Here is a 20,408-nt window from a genome sequence, read left to right as displayed (position 1 = left end):
GTGACTTCCTTAAGCACAGAAGCCAGACAGGACTATCAATTCTACTCACTCAATTCACTTCTTCTGCTCAGACAGGCCCTTTATTTAGAGCTCTGGAATAGGGAAAGAGAATTCTCAAGGAAGAAGAATGAGACTCCTGAGGACTTGGCACTCCCCTGATAAGTCAAGAGCTCAGACAGACATTTGAAGTTTCTGCAATATTTAGAGCCTTCCCACTACTACAAAAACTCCACACGCGCATTGCCCTGGCCATGTGGCTCAGTTCGATAGAGCATCCTCCCATAACGGAAAGATGGCAGGTCTGATTCCCAGTCGGGACATATACGTAGATTTCGGGTTTGGTCCCTAGTCCAGGTGTGTATAAGAGGCAACCAACTGATGTCTCTCTGTCACATCAATGTTTCTCTCCCTTCCTCTCTCCCTAAAATCAATGGAAAAAATGTTCCTACGTGAGAAGTAAAAAAAAAACTCCACATGCACAAAGTTTTAGGCATTTGAGCAAACACCTACCAAGAACCTCAATGTTGAGCTGATGCCCTTTTAACGAGATGGCTCAAGAGCACAGAATTGTTTCCACGCTTGCTCCTCTGTGTTCTTTCCCTGACCCTGCACGTCTTCTATGTACCTGTTCTGAAGGGAATCCTCTGGGCTGTGGCTGCTTGCCTCATTTGCTTAACAGAAACAATAACTGCAATCTAAAACCTTCATGTCAAATGTCATCAAGGTGAATTCCCAACTTCACGTAAACTATACCAAGATTTCTCCCTTAGAAATCATGGGGAGTGTCCTCTTAATTCTAGCGAGAGAGAGAACACAAAAAAATAACAACTCTGGAAAACCAAATCTACATTTTAAGGAAAGGTGCGCCCTTCCACACCTACATAATGAACAGAATGTTCTCTAGACATATATATTTTTTAAACCCATCATAGCATTAGCCTGGCTTCTCCTTTGGTGGTACTTAAAAACCACCTTCTGATGGTCTGTGCTTGAATGTCGCCTCTAATCTTACTATTTTTAGTCCTTGTTGATTTTCCAGGCTACAGACTTCAATTTGGTTTCCAAGCTCCTCTGTTTATTTACCATACTGAAAAATTTCATTTTTCTAGCTCACACTGCATGGGTATTAAACTCACATGCAGTCAAACCTAGACACTCTAAATCAGCTTGCAAAGCCCATTGTTATTCTCATTAAATAAAATTCAAGTTAACTAAGTCATGGTCTGTGGATTCCATAACCCTCATGTTTTCACGTGAATTGTGTGACACTCGACTCCACCGTTCCTAGGCCCCACAGCCGGTCAAGCGTGGGATTAACTGAGTCTGTCTGACACACGGAAAAGACAATAAAAGGTGGTATTTCTCATTCTTCTCAAAAACCCCCACCTAAGTATAAGGAGAGAAACTGTCAGAATGCTTTTCTCTGTTCATTTTTTATGATCACCTTATAAATGATAATTGCTGGTTGGCATCAGCCTAAGAAAAAGGGGCAGAGATTATTTTAGGGGAATCAGGAACCTCTAACTCATCAATCTAAATCATAGGTTACCAAATAACATAAAAAATACCCCACTTTTAACACAAAAGACCTCTCTGTCCATAATGAAACCAATTTTATAAAACTTCCAGACACTACAAAATTCTAATAGAAGATAACTCTTTTATTATCTTCACTTATAAGAGAAGTTATAAGGATTAAACTTATCAGGGTTACACTTCAAAATAATTTAAATTAAATTTTAACATTACTCTTTGATAGCACAGTATTACAATGAATCTGCCAATATGATATTTTAACTCATAAAATTAGCCTTCCTACTTCGATAATTTGTATCTTAGCAGATAATTCAATGTAAGGCCTGTGCTGAACTTCAAGTCATTAAAATCCACCTTCAGTTCTTTTCCTATAATAAAAACCCTAATTACATTTTTCCTGCCTCCTATTACTACCATCTTAACATTAAGGAAAAGACCGTATATGGTTATATATTCCCTGCACTGGTCCTTCCTGAGCTGTCCTCCGGCATCCAAGGACCCAAGGGTGACAGCATTCATTTATTAAGTACCCGCTCTGAGCCAAGTGTATGACCTCAATTAATCCCTGACCAACCCTAACAGGCATGTATTATTAACCCCATTCTATAGGTGAGAAACCTGTGAGAACCTTTCCAAGGAAACTCGGCTAGTAAAGGTTAGAGCTTGGATTCAGACACAGGTCTCTAACTCCTGTTCATTCCACCAGCAGGTAGCCAGTACAATGCCACAAGTTGCTCTCCTGTGTGAGAACTAGGCCCCAAGCAGCTGCACCAGAGGCAGCACTGCCCTCCTGGACGTCCCTGACAGAGCTCTCAATCATAACAGAAAGAAAAGTCTTCCCTGGTGACATAGAAGACTTGTTTTCTCAAGTGGCGGAATGACTGTGCTGAGCCATCTAACCCTATTTGTGACCACAGACATACACTCCTGAGACACCTAGCTAGAGACAGGAGGCCTGGTAAGGCTAGAACAGAACAGCTAGCTGGTCCCTAATGTTGGACTCCACATTATGATCTAGTCCAGTAATTCACATTACTAGGCCAGACCAGTGGTTCCCCAACCGAGCATGCAGAATCAGTATCATCGAAAGGGCTTGTTAAACAGTGTTGGGTCTTTTCCACCAGAGTATCTGATTCCATAGACCTGGGTGGGGCCCAGAAATTTGCTTTTCTAACAAATTCCTAGGTGATGCCAATGCTGCAGGTCAAGGGAACACACTTTGAGAACCCCTACTTTAAGCCAACAGTACCCACCAGTCCTTCTTTTGTCCCCATCTTTATTGAAGTGTGGTTAACAATTACCACCACCCCTTCAGGCCTGTGATCCCAGGACAGGTCACCAGTCCAGATTCCCTCCTCCCCCACTGTCCACCCAAACCCAAAGGGAAATAAGGAGCCTTTGTCTTATCTGCTGTTTTCACTCTGCAGCTCCACTTCTTCAAGGACATCACTTCTTTGTTTTATTCTGGAACACTCTCTTTACATTGGCCCATTTAGGTATAAGTCAGTGAGTGTCTGAGTTCTGCAAAACCAGTGTTACAACGTTCCCTTCTTTTTGTTGAATTTATTGGGGATAATGTGGGTTAATAACGTATGTTTCAGGTATCCACTTCTGTGATACATCATCTGATTACTGCACTGTGTGCTCACCACCCAAACTCTAGTCTCCTTCCGTCACCATGCACTTGACCCACTTTACCGTCCCCCGCTCCCCTGCCCTTCTGGTAACCACCATACTGTTGTCTCTGTCTATGATTTTGGTTGGTTGGTTTGGTTAGATTGTGCTTTCAAAAATGATGAAATATTGCTGTGTGCAATGACATGGATGGATCTCAAGAGTATCATGCTAAGTGAAATAAGTCAGATGGAAAGCAGTATTCCATGTCATGAAAGGCAAGGATCGACATCCAAGATGACTCTATCTAGCAAAGCTCTCATTTAGAATGGAAGGGCAGATAAAGTGCTTCCCAGGTAAGGTCAAGCAAGTTAAAGGAGTTCATCATCACTAAGCCCTTATTATATGAAATGTTAAAGGGACTGATCTAAGGAAAAGAAGATGATCAAAACTATAAACTGTATGGGGAAGGGAGGCAGGGAGAGCTGGGGTGGTGGGGAGGGGTGGGGGGAAAGGGAGAAAACTGCACTTGAACAACAATTAAAAAAAGAAAAAAAAGAATCAACCAATGATTCTTGTATGTAAATAAATGGAACAATAAATAAATAAGTGGAACAATAAAAAAAACTATGAACTGTAAAATGACAACAAACTCACAACAACCTAACCTAAAAAAAAAACCTAAGCAAACAACTAGAACAGGAACAGAACCACAGAAATGGCGATCACATGGAGGGTTATCCACAGGGAGGGGGAGGGAGGAGAGAGGGGGAAAAGGTATAGGGATAAGTAGCATAGATGGTAGGTAGAAAACAGGCAGGGGGAGGTTAAGAATACTACAAGAAATGGAGAAGCCAAAGAACTTATATGTATGACCCATGGACATGAACAAAGGTAAGGGGAGATGCTGGTGCGGGGTGGGGGGGTTCAGGGGGAAAGGGAAGAAAGGGGAGGAAAAAAACAGGACAAGTGTAGTAGCATAATCAAAAATAGTTTTAAAAAAGAAGAGGACAAGAACCATATGATTTTACTCATATGTGGGATATAAAGAAGTTCTTTACCTTCCTCAGAGACAAAATGCAATAGAGGTTTGAGAAGACAGTTAATTCACTAGTTCAAGAGGAGAAAAACTCAGCACTGTGCCAGGAAGACTCCCAAAGTGAAAAAAAACACAACAACAACAACAACACAGGGCAGCTATTTTTAAGTCCAACTTACACCACACCCTGTGAGGAGGAAGAGTGGGATAAATACTGCATCCCTAAGATCCTAAAAAATCTGAGCTCCAGACTTTACAATTCCTCCCCTCATCTATGACAGCAGCATCAGAATACTGTAAACATACGTTTAAAAAGCCACTTCCCAACTAACCCGTTTTCACGCCCACCTTCCACGAGGAGGTGAGAGCAGCAAAGTTCTATTCTTAGCTGTTCAAACCACAGTGTGTGGTGGAGGGAGGCTGTCCCTCTAACACTGGGTTTCTGACAGTGAGGGACCAGGAGCTGGACTCGCTTGCTTTCTCTATCCAGAATCTTCTCCTCCAAAACGGGGAAAGCAAAAGCACCTCTGACACAAGTGAAAGATCTAAAGGAGGAAAAGGGCTGGTGAGCTGAGAACTTGCTTCCACACCCACTGGCTGCTGCTGTGGCTTCCGCAATGGCTTCTGCTGGGTGACTCGGCACAGCGCCTTTCTGACTTAAAAGAAACCAGGAGCTACAGAGAAGACACGATGACCCTTTACTGCTGCACTGGGGAGAAAAGAAAGAAAAGGATGCCAAATAATGCTTGGGGGTTTCTGTAACAAGGAAGACAAACTTTTGTCTGGACCAAACTAGGAAACAGAACAGCATGATGGGGCCTTCTGAACCGGTCTCCATATATCAACTCCTTCCTCTGAGCCATTCTCCACATGCAGCCAGTGTACTATGGAAAAACACATCACTCATCGAGCCCCTAGTCATGACATTTACAAATGGCTTCCCATTGTCCAAGCACAGAGGCTAAAATTTTTACATGACCTGCAAGGTCTGCATGCTCTGCCCCCCTCCCATTCTTTTCAGTTTTGTCTCTTGTACCTTTTCCCTTACAATTCTGAGCTCCAATCACACTGGCTTCTTGGGTTTCCTCAAAGGCACCAGAGCCTCTGCTCATGCAGCTCTTTCCGCCTGGGTTAAAATGGGAGACATTTGAAATGTTAGACCCATAATCTGTGGGGGACAAATTATATGGCTGGACCGGTTTGGGCAACTCACATAATTTCCTTGACCTTCGCTTCCTCAGATGTAGGGCAAAGACAGAAATAAACAATGATGGCCGACATCACAGAATTAAAGTGAGGGACCATAGAGAAAACAAATGATTTGCTAAAGGAACGAAATTAGTAACAAAAAACATTTGGGCCTTGGGGAAGTGGATTTACGAATTCAGAATAGAAAGCAGGTAGTAGAAGCAGTTCGATTTGGAACTGAATTTAAATGACCACAACAGGAAGTCTCCGGTTAGTGACACAGGCAAACTTGTGAGAACACCAGCACATATTTGTGTCTGCATGTGTGCACACACACATGCACCTCTCCCTCTCTCTCTCACACACAATTATAAACTCCCACATTTATCTTAATTGTTGATGAAAACAAAATTGCCTTCTCACTTTATGAAAAATCCATGCATGTTTTCAAAAGTATCTCTCACTGTGCAAATATCAACACCAATGAGGCTTTCCAAACATACATATCTTCTTTGTGACAAGCTATCATCTAACCAGCATATAATTAATTTTCCTGTTATGGGTAGTGCCTTTTTTACATGGAATGTCCTCTTGACACTTTAAAGCAAATAGTCCTTCATTACTAATTCATTAACCATTCACACAGATGCTATTAATCACAATGAATTAATGTGGTATTAATGGGTAAGTTATTAATCTGCAATTATAAAAGATTTTCTAATAAATTCAAGTTGCCCATGTGTTTTGAGGAGGAAGGCAAGGGAAAATGAAATGAACAAACCTTTCAGAAAACAAATTAAGGGGAGAAATATTTCTCTCTGTATGATAAGACAGGACATACAAAATTCTTTTCCTTTTATCCTAAGAAATCTCTGTAGTGACCCAATACAATGACATTTACAATAACCAGGTCTTCATTGAAATAATAGTATGAATGGAGGAAAAGCTAAACTACATGCACTCTGGGAAGGAGCTGAATTTCTTCAGTGATATACCATGTGCTTAGATGTAGTAAGGCCTGGCTACTCAATGTGTGGTTCCCAGAACAGTAGGGAGGCCATCACCTGAGAACTTGTTAGAAATGAAAACTCTCAGGTCCCTTCTCAGACCTACTGAATCAGAATCTACATTTTAACAATGTTCCCAGGTTATTCATACATTCTTTAAAGGTTGGGAAAAACAGTATTAAAGCACAGCTTTAGCCTTGGCTGGTGTAGATCAGTGGATTGAGTGCCAGCCTGCAAATCAAAGGGACCCCGGTTCAATTCCCAGCCAGGGCACATGCCTGGGTTGTGGGCCAAGTCCCCAGCTGGGGGTGCACAAGAGGCAACCACATGTTGATGTTTCTCTCATGCTTCTTTCTCCCTGTGTTTCCCTCTCTAAAAATAAGTAAATAAATACATTTTTTTAAAAAAGTACAGCTTTATAGCTGCAAATTGGAATGGAAGAAGGAAGTGGGGGCGTGTTGCTTATACACCATTGGACACTGCAGCTGAGGTATGCTGAGGATGGACCATCACACAAATCTCATTGAAATTCTTTAAAGCAGGTAAAGAAGGTGGATGTGACAAACAACTAGGGGGACTGCATTATCGAAAATACAATTTACATACCATAGTTCATCAATTCTAAGAAGCACATTTTCCACATCTGAACATCTATGAAATTGGAATCCATCTTAAAACTGTCAGCCAGTCACAGGCATGATGTAGTGGCCGTTGCCTGCCCATGCGTGAACTTGATCTAGCAGTTCTTACAGTTAGCACCTCAAATGAATTGGTTGCACGGTTAGTAAATTGTCACTGAAAATATCTGCAGAAAGATTTCACTACAGTTTGGCAATGAAATGAAATCTTACTGCATATCCAAAAAGGCAGCCTTGGAGGAAAAATCCCTGAAACTATTGGCAACACTTTTTAAAGAAATGCCGAATCACTGCTGTTGTTGATGGAAGGAGGACAGTATTTGGTGAGAAAAAAAGCACTGATGATTTAAAATTTAAAAAAAACTGAACAACTTTTAGGAATACCTTAACCAATCTCTTTTGCTTGCACTTTCCATTTTAATCACATTATTACATATATGATAAACATTAACGTCGAAGTCTAAAAGAACCCTTTCAATGAAAATAAAATTAAAATCTAAAAAAAAAATCTCAAGTGATATGGAAGCATTATGCAATAGCTTAGTGTTTATTAGCATACATGAACTAATGGTACATCCTAGATTTGCCAGCATTTTTGAATTGATGAAAGGTGGTACTGACTTAGTTAAGGCTCTGGACGACTAAGCAGTATTTGCGTGTTCTCTGGCTTAATTTTAAGACAAATACAGTTAACCAAGAAAACTGCATGTAACTATAGTGTTACCACTAGAGAAGACCAAGTATTTTTTTTTTTTTTACTCTAGGAAATAATGTGCCTGGAATAGTAAAGCTGTGTTTGGATTTAAATAAAAGAAGACATTGTAAAAATTATTCCAAAGTACTCCCAAAGCATTTTAAGGACACCGGAACCTCCGGGTGCGATGAGACATTTGAATTCCTGAATATCAGGTTTCACATCCAGGTCTCAAGGGCAGAAAGACAAGTTTGGCCAAGTGAGAAGGTGGTGTGAGGCCTCTGGCAAGAGCAGCTTCGTGGGCGTCCCGCCACACCATGGGCTGTGCAGCCTTCAGACCTCAGCCGAAGCCACAATTGCCTCCTTTCCTCACCCAGCACTTCCCATGCATTCCCCACTAGGCATGTTTCGTTCTGGCAACAACCTGCAGCTTTCAAACCCCAACTTCCTCTTCTCCACAGCTCAGAGGTTCCGGACGGACACCAACACCTTTGCCCTTCATAGAATTTTATGTCTTAATTTACCTACACTGGAGTGTGTAGATCAAGCGGGGAAAAGAAATCTTTTCTTTTCTTACATTATCCAGGGACTTGGCCAAAATGTTGGGAAAATGTAAATTGAGAGAAAGTAATAAATTAGGTAGGGCATTACCTGGCATTCTTTGATGTCAACTAGAAAGGCATATTGCCAGAGTGGTTATTTTGAATGGTTCTCATTTCAGAGAACTCACAGAATCTTCTCCATCTTCTCCAATAGGGTGGTGGCTACAGTTCACTAGATTAGTTTTGGCATTGGCCTTGAATAGGTTCCCAACCTTGGCTGACCATTAGAATGGCCTGCGGGAGGCAGTTAAAATCCAGAAGCCCAGGCCACACCTCGGACCCATTACGTCAGAACCTCTGAGAATGAGACCCAGGTGTCTATGTTTTTAAAGCTCCCCAGTGAGTGCACTATGCAGCCAAGGTTAAGAGCACTGCTCTAGAACTGTCCTGTCCAGTACAGAAGCCAGTAGTCACATTGGGGCTATCAAGTGCTTGAAATGTGGTTGCTCCACATGGAGATGTGTTGCAAGTATGAGTACCGGATTTTAAAGACTTAGTAAAAAAGACAGAATGTAAAATGCCTTGTGAAAAAGTTTTTATATTGATTACGTGAAACAGCAATATCTTGGATGTGCTGGGTTAGATAAAAGAAAGAAATTTACCTGTTTCCTTTTTACTTTTTGAATGTGACTGTTAGAAAATATGGAAAATGACATGTAACTTGCATTTGTGACTCACATTACACTTCTATTGGACAGCGCTGCTCTGGAAGTGCCTTTGTAGATCACTAGCTGCATGAATATAAGTGAATTACTCAATTTCTTTATGCCTCAGCTTCCATGACTGTAAAATGGAGTAAATCATCTTCCCAGTTTTCAGGGATTTTACCAGGCAATAAGGGTCAACCCATGTGAACTCTATCCTAGCTCCATTACCTATTAGCTATGCAATCTTGGACTGGCTATTGTACTGCTTAGGGCCTTGATTTCCTCTTTTGCAAAGTGTGGATAAATCTTACATCTTATAGGCTTATTGGGAGCAGTTCAGTTTAGCGAGTTCAACAAATAGTAACAAGTAGTAACTAAAAGTGCTATTAAATAAGGTCACCTCTCTATAAAGTACCTGGCCAGAGTAGAACAATACACTCATTTGTGAATGTTTTTTGAAATTTTTAAAGACTCACTTCACAGCAATGAGTAGAAACACCCCATTAGAAGTGAAATGGGGATTTTGTCACATTGTGAAGATGCTCGGCCTATCCACAACTTCAAGTTGCATGTGAAAACTTCTCAGAATTCAGGGTGTGACCACAGCTGAAGCCATCTATCTCCTCATGGAATTCAGAAGTACAGGGATAAAACTGTCAATTCAGTCTGGTCATGCATTTTTATAGGCAACCAACTTTTTAATTTTTCTAGTGCCCAAGTTTTGCCATTGACCAGCCGGGAGTATAGTAAAGGTAAAGAACTGACCCATTTCTCTGACACACAGGTTCCAATTCAAGTCCCAGGAAATGTGAGTCATCTGTTCCTGGTAGGACATCTGGATGACGCTCGGAAATCCCCGCAAATATCCCATATTCTCAGCTCTATTATTCTTCTAGCTTCTGGCAACCAACAGCAGGAATACATGGGGGCTTGGAGGAACTTCGTTCTTCATCTGCCCATCTCATTCCTGTCATCTCTCACCAATAGCCCTGGTCACTCCTTCCAACAAAGCCAAGTTATATTGATTTGGTCTTCCCCTTGGAGCTTCACTCACGGAACCTCCAGTTTTATAATCCCTTTCTTATCCCTACCCTCCTAAGTTCAACCAAGAGTCCCTGTCCTCAAGATCAGATAAGGAACAAGCTTTTTCCTCTACCAGATAACATATACTTATAGATAAAGACTCTACTCAGTATATTACTATTTTCAATTGTTTGCACTGTTTGCAAATATCTGTTCATTACACCACAGCAAAAACTCTATCATCTCTAGTTGGGCACTGACCTTTTAACTGTTTTCATGATAGGTATGTGGCAACACTCAGTCATTTAATCTATAAATATATTTATTCCATGGTTTAAGTAATCTCATAAAGCTTACACTTAATCAGTTCAAGTCTTGGCACTGGCACAAATCTCCAAACACAAACCTTTGGTTCCATCTACTATCCTTATAAACACAAACTAACTGTCAGTAATGTATTAACTGTCAGTCACGTGCCCACCACCCAGGGATTCTAGACAGTGGACTGTTCACAGATTTGGGTATGAGTGGACCTACGGGGTCACATAATTGCCAACTGCACTCAAAACACCTGGATTAGGATGCATCAAAAGGCTGGAATTAAATAAAACTACACCTTCCTGAGGCCTATCCCAGCAATCTTTACATAGGCAAGGGTTCTTCATCTTCTTTGTGCCACACTTCCCCTGGGCAGGCTCTTAAAACCTACAGACCATTCTCAGAATAATGTTTATAAGTGCATAAGATAAGGAAGACAGGTTTACAAAGGAAACCTGTTATTCAGAAAGACAGCTAACAAAACAGTTGCTTTACTGTTTGACATCATAATATTTGTGATACTTCATTAACTCATTCAGTAAGATCCAGTTTGGGTCTAGCCACGACTATGATTTTGAAGGGGTGATATATGCAGATAATATTTCAAGACAGCTGTAACACGTGTATTAAGAGAGAAAAATAACAATGACTTGCATTGATAACAAAGTCACAGCTAATAATATGAGTTTGTTGCCTAGGGTCAAATAAAGAAAATGTTAAAGTTCTGTCAGAGACGAGTAAAACTAAAGAGAGAACAGACAGTGGGGAGGACAATATGCAAAAGGGAGAAGAACAAGGAACAAGGAAGCCAGTGTACAATAAAGATTTTCAAGTGGCTAGAACTTCCACAAAGGACATTAAAAGGGTAATAGGATACAGAAGGACTGGAGATAGCAATAGGGGATTTTTTTTATTAAAGGTGACCTCTGCCCCTTCTCTGTCACTGAAATATATCTGAATTCATTCCCAGATAACTCACCTTTCTAATGGCCTCTTCAGGGCTCTAGAGCAGCACTGTCTCATAGAAATATTATCAGAGCCACATATGGAATTTTCAATTTTCTTGTAGCTACATTTCAATAGGTTAAAAAGGTGAGATTATATTTAATAATATATTTTATTTAACCCAATATGCCTTTAAATATTATCATCTCGATACATAATTGATGAAATAAATTAATTAGGTATTTCATATATTTTTAAACTCTTTGAAATCTGATATGTATTTTATTTACACTTACAGCACATCTCAATTCCAGCTAGCCATATTTCAAGTGCCCAAAGACACATGTGGCTGGCAACTATCGTGATTAAACTGTGCAGCTCTATAGTCTTGATTACAATATCTATTGAAACATTTTGTGATGTGCAGATTTTTAATTTACACAAGGATAATCTTGGGGACTTCATTAATCTCTGCACTTCTGCATCCTCTTGTATCTAACATGATGCCTCTGCTAGATGTGAATGAGAAAATGTAAAATCTGGTTGCTATAGGCAACAATCTTATGACCATACAGGCTTAGAAAGAAGCACAAGACAGCAGATGTCAGAGTAGAGAGACAGAAACATGAGCTTTCGTGAAACAGTTCGGCTGCTGGATCAACCCTCACCTAAAGTCCACATTATTACTAGACATGTTGGTTACATGAGCCAGCAAAATTTCTTTACTCTTTAAGCCAGTTTGAGTTTGGGGGTTTTTCACTTGTGACTGAAAGCAGTTGGTGCCAGGAAAAGAGTAAATGCTTGGTAAACAATCTTCAGTTCACAGATTAATTAATACAGTCACAATGCTGTGCATTTCAATCTATTGAAAGTGAATGCACTTCCTCAAAATTAAAGAGCACACAACTCAGAATGAAAAGATCTGGTTGTTATCAAGCATACTTATGTGTAATATTAACCACTATGACAGAAGAACTACATAAAAGCCCTAGGGGATAAGATCAGATCTTAAAATCAAATGCTTAGAACACATAAGAGTCACAAAGTAAGCCAAAGAGATGTACTGGGGGGTGGAAAAAAACACACAAGGAAACTGTGAAAACTACCAGAACGCAAGCTTTTACACCAGGTGGCCATTCTCACGGCCTCTTTACTTCCTTCAGCCATTTAGAGAGAGAACATATCTCAGAGCTACATGAACATTTTCCACTGCTTTCATGAAGAATTTCATTTCTGTCCTTGAAGTGAATGTCTCCTAACTGAACATTTCTAAATCTTTTTAATTTGACAACTTCTTCCCCCTCCTCACACTCCATGCATTTCCACCTCCATCCAAGCTCAAATGGTGGGTTGAGATTAGGAGAAAAGGAAACCACCATAGCAACAAACTTTGTGAGGAAGATCATTACATTTGACATTCTGCAAGTCCTCTACACAGGCGTAAGTCTTCATGCAGCACCCCTCTGTGCGTACAGGACTCATGGTGACATGTGTATAATCTAGCAATCTGTTGCTTCCTGGGTGGCCACATGAATAGGAGCCAGCGTGGTCAGAGAAATAGAAATCTTCTCCGACTGGGCGCACCCAGTTTACATAGCAGATTATTGAGACTTACAGGGCCTGAGTTTTCACCAGGAGTAAAAAGCCCACTACGTTGACTGGGTGCTCCCTAGCACTTCCCCACCACACCCCATTTTGTTTTTACTAGTCTGACATCATTGTTTCAAAAACCTTAATGATCTCAAGGCTAAGATTGGTATCACATTACGTTATGTCCATGGTATGAGGAAAATGACAGTTAACTGTATATTCAATAATCTAATCTTCCTAATTATCAAACGACTTTACAGGAGCTGAACTGAAGTTTTCAGCTTTCTCTTATCTGTAAAAGTTGATCTGGCTAGGATTATTTGCCGGACAAAAAAACCCCAAGAATATAGAGTGTTATTAAATTACAAGAACCATTTGAATCTAAGCCAGCGGGTTATTTACAAATAAAGAACTGATCTATGAATCACCATCATCTTTCTCTGCTCATTAATGCATAAACCCTACTTCATCTTATTGTTCTGCTGGTGCTGTCTGTGTTTGAACATAATAATATACTGCATTCTTTATAAAATATTGGCAAAGATTGCTATTCCATAATAGAGATGAGCTGGCCCTACCTTAAGTCATCTGTCTTTTGTTTGACACAAGTGTTCTGTCTCACTCATTGCCTCATGTTTCATAAGTGCTCATTTGCAAAATTTTCATCTGCTCGTTCATAAGCAACGCATGCTATGTCATCTCCATGGCCACATGAAGACAAATTTGAGAGGCTTTGCAGAAAGGAGATTTTGAGACATTCAAACGCATGACTACACGCAGGCTTTTTAAAACAAAATCCTGCTTCTTGAAGAAAACAAGAAATAATTTTATTTTCCAAGTAGAAATCTGAGTCTTATATGCCATTGAAAGAAAAAAATTCACAAAGCCAGGCTGCTGACTTCAACAGAGGGCAATTTTTCATCAGCCAGGTCTGTCAAAACCACTTTATTCCACAAATTGGATAGCCGGATCTGTGTGTTCTCTATCAGCCATAAGAAAATGGCTTTCTTTTGATTGGTAGTATTGGGTTTTAGTTTTGGATGTTCTCTTTATCAAGGGTGAGGGGAAATAGCTAGACAATATTCAATATTTTTGAAAGCATGTGATATTTACAAAGGATAAGAGCAGAATAAAACTTAAGGATTTGATAGACATTACTCTGTTAGTCTTAGAACTATCTTTGAGATAAAATGGAGAAGCAAAGGACAAATATGTATGGAGGGCCTGCCGTATAAAAGGAACTGGACTGGGAAACTTACATGGGTCAGCATCTTTAGTCCTCCCAAACCCCATAAGTTGGGTATCCTTATGTCCACTTGAAAGATAACAAAACTTCAGCTGGCTGAGATAAGTAATTAGCCAAAAGAGACACAGAGGAGAAATGAAAGAAAGCAGGACTCGAACCCAGCTCTGTGGCTTTAAAACTCAGGCTCTGAGTAGCTTACAGTGAGGAAAAAAATTTATAAACAACCCACATGGCAACATAGGAATTGCTTAAATAAAGTGTAGTGTACCCACACAAAGCAGTCATGGCAAATGATGCTATAGACCTATTTTTATTGACATGAAAAAATGTTAATATGTAAACATCAAGTAAAAAGAGCAGATTATAAAAATAGAATATACATGTAATCCCTTTTGAAATACACATATAATTTATATGTATATTTGCATTTAAAAATTATCATGGGGGTGATAGGATTTGAAGTATGTTTCTTCTTGTTATTTACTTATAGTTGCTATACAATTAGCTTGTAATACTTGGATGGTTGAATGAATGGGTAGATAGATGTATAGATACATACTTGGATATAGAATATATATAGATAGAATCTAAAGATCTAGTGTTTAAAAAATAAGATTTGTCAGCATATCTGATATTTGAAAAGCTCGTTTATATACTTTAAGAATACTCATCTCCAACATACTTGCAGAGTTCATAAAAACACATCTACAAGTGTATCTGTATATCAATATCTATATGCTTATATTTTCTCACTATCGATATATAAATGTACAAACATAGACAGAGAATGATACAATATCTAAATTCTTATAGAGAGAACAAAAGAATATAATGATAAAGCAAATACAGGAAAATGATAATGATCAGGGAATTTGGGTAAAGTGTATATTGGAGTTCCTTGTGCTATTCTTGCAACTTTTCTGTAAATGTGAACTACCTCAAAATTGAAAAGTTTAAAGAACCAATATACATTTTACATTTCCAACACATAGGTAACCTGGTACAATATGATGCCAATTTAAAAAGTGACACTACTCCACCACTTGGTCTCCTTGTCCACACTTGAAGCAAGAGCCTGTGATCCATTTTTTAATTCACCCTTTACAGTCCTTGTCACAGAACAGCTCACAGTTTATTTGGCTGTGCCTTTCCCAGGGCACAGAAATATATGGAAGCCTCCCATTTTGTTTCACAGGGCCAGCATGATCTTGAGAACAGAATATGACAAACCTAGCACACAAAAATCCATCAACCAACATGAATCTTAAATACAGACACAATATATAATACAAATACTAGCTTATGCAAGTCCAGCAATGCCTTAAAAGAAAAAGAATAGGTAGGGTTTATTTCACCATTATAAGGTAAATTCAGCATAAGAAAATCTAGAGAAGTTAAAAGAGATACTCCATTTGAGTCTCTTGATAAATAGAGAGGTTTTTCTTTAGTAACTCCTTTCTGCAAACTTAAACTAACAGAACACAATAGAGAAGACTGCCTATTACAAACAAAAAAGAAATCTATCTGGGGGGAACACTAGAGACATTAGCACCCAAGCTAGGAATAAGAAAAACATACCCATTATCATTGCAATTATTCAACACTGTTCTGGAGGCTCCAGCCAATACAGTAAAGGGAAATTGTAATTATTTCTTAATTTCATGATAACCTATTTAAAAAATGCCAAAGAAGCCACCAAAATCTATTAATTCATAAGGCAGTTTTAATTAGATCCCATATAGCTATATCGAAGCTTTGTGCCAAACATCAGGAGTTCGCAAACTTTTTCCATAAGGGTCAGAGAGTAAGTATTTTAGGGTTTGTAGGTCACGAGAACTCTGTAGCAACTATTCAGCTCTGCCGTGCAAAAGCAGCCATTGGAAATACATAAATGAATAGATATATCTGTCTTCCAATAAAAGTTTTAATAGTTCATGTTATTGTATTTCTCCATTACCATTTTATGTCCCCTCTACCCTCTTCCACCTCCACCCACGCCCTGCCCCCCAGCAATCACCACCCTGTTGTCCTTGTCCATGAGTCTTTTTCCCCTTTTGTTTGATCCCTCCACTGGCCACACCCCCCAAAAGCTGTCAGCCTGCTATCTATGAGTCTGTCTGTATTTTGGATAAAACAGCTATGGAACATCACGCAATGGAATACTGTTTGGCTATAAAAAGGAAGAAAAAAATGTTTACCCTTTGTGACAGCATGGATGGACCTGAAGAACATTATGCTAATGAAACAAGCCAGTCAGAGCAAGACAAATACCATATGATCTCACTCACATGTAGAATGAACAAACTGAGCTAACAATACGATTTTATTTACAAAAACAGTCAATGCGCTGTATCTAGCCCATAAGCCATAGTTTGCTGACGTCTACTTTATACCACAAAAAAACAGCTGGTGGAGAAAAGTTACCGTGTCAAACAGTAAGAAAATGTACAAATAACTTTTGAAAGGCCAGTTCAGCTATATGAATCAAAAATTAAACTATGGCCCTAACTGCTGTGGCTCAGTGGGTTGGGCATCATCCCACAAACCAAAAGATCACCAGTTCAATTCCCAGTCAGAGTGCATGCCTGGGTTGTGGGCCAGGTCCCAGACTGGGGATGCATGAGAGGCAGTCAGTCGATGTTTCTCTCACTCTCTTTCTCCCTCCCTTCCCTTCTCTCTAAAAATAAATAAAATCTTTTTAAAAATTAAACTGTGAATATTCTTTCAACATAACAAGACCATTTCTGAGAATTTATACTAAGGATATATTTAGGAAAGGACATAAAAATGTATACACATGGCCCTGGCTGGCGTAGCTCAGTGGATTGAGTGTGGGCTGCGAACCAAGGGGTTGTCGGTTTCATTCCCAGTCAGGGCACATGCCTGGGTTGCAGGCCAGGTCCCCAGTGGGGGCCACGTGAGAGGCAACCACACATTGATGTTTCTGTCCCGCTCTTTCTCCCTCCCTTCCTTCTCTCTAAAAATAAATAAAATCTTTTTTTTTAATGTGTACACATGGATATTGATTATAGTGTTATTTGTAAAAAGAAAAAATATCTAATGACATAATCCATGTCTACAACAAACAGATCCATTTTTAAATTTTTTTATTTATTGATTTTAGATACAGGAAGAGACGAGAGAGAGAAGGGGAGGGAGAGGGAAAGGAGGGGGGTGAGAGAGAGAGACAGAGACAGAGACAGAGAGAGACAGAGAGAGAGAGAACACATCAATTTGTTGTTCCACGTATTCATGCATTCAACCATTGCTTCTTCTATATGCCCTGACTGAGAATTAAAGCTGCAGCTTGTGGCAGATCAGGACAACTCTCTAACCAGCTGAGCTACCCAGCCAGGGCTGAAATAGGCTGAAATACATCACTTTTAAAAAGATGTTATTTCTTTATTTTTAGAGAGGGGAAGGGAGGAAGAGAACGAAGGGAAACATCAGTGTGTGGTTGCCTTTCCAGTGTCCCCCACTGGGGACCTGGCCTGCAACCCAGGCATGTGCCCTGACTGGGAATCGAACCAGTGACCCTTTGGTTTGCAGGCCGGCACTCAGTCCACTGAGTCACACCAGCCAGGGCTGAAATACATCATTTTTTAAAGCAGGTGACAGAACAGTATGCATATCAGATAATTTTTAAGTATATGGGCATGCAATGAGGTTATACATATATACTCACAAATGGGGGAGAAACATGGAAAGATACATACCCATGTACTTTCTACAGGTGGATTTACAGGTAACATTCTTCTTACTTTATGCATGTTATTTTTGCTCTTTCCTATTTCTCTACTGAGCTTGGAAATGAGCTTGGAGCATTTTTTACTTTTTAAAAGAAGTCAGCAAACAAAAAAGAGAACCAGTGATGCTCTGAACAATTTACTCTTAGTTCTGTGAATTTTAAAGAAGCCCATATACAATATCCTCCTCAAACAAAGCATATCAACAACGATTTTAATCGTTCCTTAGTTGTTATCATTCGTGTGTAAATTGATACACATTTAATTTTCATATACTTAAAATCTTGGGAAAGAAGAGGAGATGGACAAGAAAAATGATCCTTGTAACTTCTCAGAAACTCTTTGGAGGTATGACTGGACACAAGTTATATGGCGTAACTCACAGTTACCAAAAAGAGAAAAAAAACTTTTGCCTTCTCAAAACAACAACCTTATCTGGCTTGGAAATCTACTAATGTCCCTCATGAAGTGGCTTTCTCCAATAGCTCAGCATAAAAATTCGATCTATTGCAAAGAGAAGATCTAGTAAAATACATTTTCAACGTCTGTAGTGTGTGTGCACACACATATGTGAGTATGGGCATGCATGTACATGTGAGTAAGTGTCGTTGCTAAGAGAGGCCATGGGAAAAAGATGGTCTCCCCAGAGCCAAATTAGAAGTTAACAGGAATAATATGACAAACACAAGGTCATCCAGAGTTCTCAAAAGTGATGTCAAACAACGATGAGGTGTTACAAATATTCTAGAAGCCATCAAAATGTAAGACACAATGAGCAAGTGGTAAAGTGTGCTGTGAACACAAGCGACTAATAAGTACCCTGACATAACATGGTTTTCATTAACTATTCCTTTGCTCCCAATCCCAATCACACGCTATCTATCTTTCAGTAGCAGAAATCACTATTGTCAAACACGAGCATAATGACCCACACTAAGCCTGTGTTGAGATTGAAGAGATTGGAATTCCACAACTTTCCTTTCAATCTTCCATTTTTTTAAAATCTTGAACATAAATTCAGTATAGCTAAGAAGTGAACAGTCATGCTTCAAATCCAAAATTATGTTTTTCTTGTCAAATACTGCTCTCTGTAAAGTGCATCACCAAACCCCAGTAGAAACTTACCCTTCAACTTGAGGTCGACATTATGTCTCAGCCAAGGATAAACCCCATAGCTTGGCATATCTTCAGGAATTGGATTACTGCTTATCCAGCCATCACAAGCAAACCGGAAAAAATTATCACAAGGGTCCACAGACGGATTTACTTTACTCAAGATGGCAGCAGCTATTTAAAAGGAAAATCATAGGATTAATGACAATCACTAAATGTTGTGTGCTGGCCTCTTCCAAATTAAACATCGGTTTCTTATCAACCAGTTCCTAAGCCTTGTCTTTTACATTTCCCCTTAAAAGACTCCCTGAATCAACTGCACCATACCCAATTACCACATTCAGAGTGTGTTGGTTGAAAGTTTGCTATTATTGCTGTTAGGTTTTACAGGACCACTCCTAATAATCTTTGGGACATAGGACAGGCATACAAGTGGAGTATATGTTAAATTGTTTGCAAAGGTGCATGTGACATTTCTTTCCAGCCCTCTCATCCTTCTGCAAGGTGATTTTGCCACTCTTCCTATCGAATGGTAAGATCTATTCCCCCTGCCTTGAATCTGGACTGGCCTTGTGACTTCCTTCAACCAACAGACTAAATCTTAACAGGCCTTGCATCCTCCATGTTAACTCCCTTTGACAGTGACCAGATGGGAGAGGGGAGGGAATTTCAGGGGAAAAGGGGAAGGGTTTGCAGGAACAAGTACAAAGGACACATGGACAAAAACTAGGGGGGAGGAAATGCGAGGGAGGTGGGGAGGGCTGGGGGGAGTGGGCTGGGATGGGAGTAAAAGGCAGAAAACTGTACTTGAACAACAATTAAAATAAAATAAAATAAAATAAAATAAAATAAAATAAAATAAATGGAACTCCCTTTGAATGGAGCCCTGCGACTGCCCTGGAGGAGGTGAGGCCACATGGAGAGGAACCAGGCCGGGACCAACTACCAGACTGAGGCCGTCATGGACTCTCTAGGCCAGGCAACCCTCCAGGTGAATGCAGCCCAGCAGAGGAACCCCCACTGAAACCACAGAATCATGAGAAACATTAAATCACTCTTGTTTCAGGCCTCTAAAGTTGGTTTATCCCACAACAAAGGCTAACTGAAACAGAAGCCCAATGTCATATCTAAAGATTTAAAAGATACGTTTACAATACACCTTCATAAAGACCTAGAAGGCCAGGTGTGAATCCTCAAGCCGCTTGACATTCAGAGCAGCTCTCAGGGTAGTGAACTCACCTATGAGACCCACACAGTCCGTGAAAGGAGGCATGGGAGTAGCTAGCAGGGAACTCTGGGCTGTCAAAGGCTGCTGACTTGGCCCAATAGACTCCTTGACTAGGGAGGAGGACAAAGTGGGGCATTCTGAATGACGGACCAAAGGCAGAGGCCTCTCCTCCCGAGGTCTAAGAGCATAACTGAGTATTTGTGTAAAGTGAACAGAAAGATACAACAGACTGAT

General features: G+C 39.9%; 1 protein-coding gene across 1 annotated transcript in view; it reads right to left on the bottom strand.

The window, feature by feature from the left end:
* The window catches only part of PHEX (phosphate regulating endopeptidase homolog X-linked), a 168,325-nt gene that overhangs the window by 135,368 nt on the left and 12,549 nt on the right, over positions 1 to 20,408 (bottom strand). Inside the window, exon 3 of the mRNA XM_028522759.2 lies at positions 18,959 to 19,120. Coding sequence (XP_028378560.1) covers positions 18,959 to 19,120 — 162 coding nt within the window. The remainder of the gene's footprint in view (positions 1 to 18,958; positions 19,121 to 20,408) is intronic.

Source organism: Phyllostomus discolor, chromosome X (assembly GCF_004126475.2).
Source record: "Phyllostomus discolor isolate MPI-MPIP mPhyDis1 chromosome X, mPhyDis1.pri.v3, whole genome shotgun sequence".
Lineage (NCBI taxonomy): Eukaryota > Metazoa > Chordata > Mammalia > Chiroptera > Phyllostomidae > Phyllostomus > Phyllostomus discolor.
This window is presented reverse-complemented; position numbering and strand designations above follow the sequence as displayed.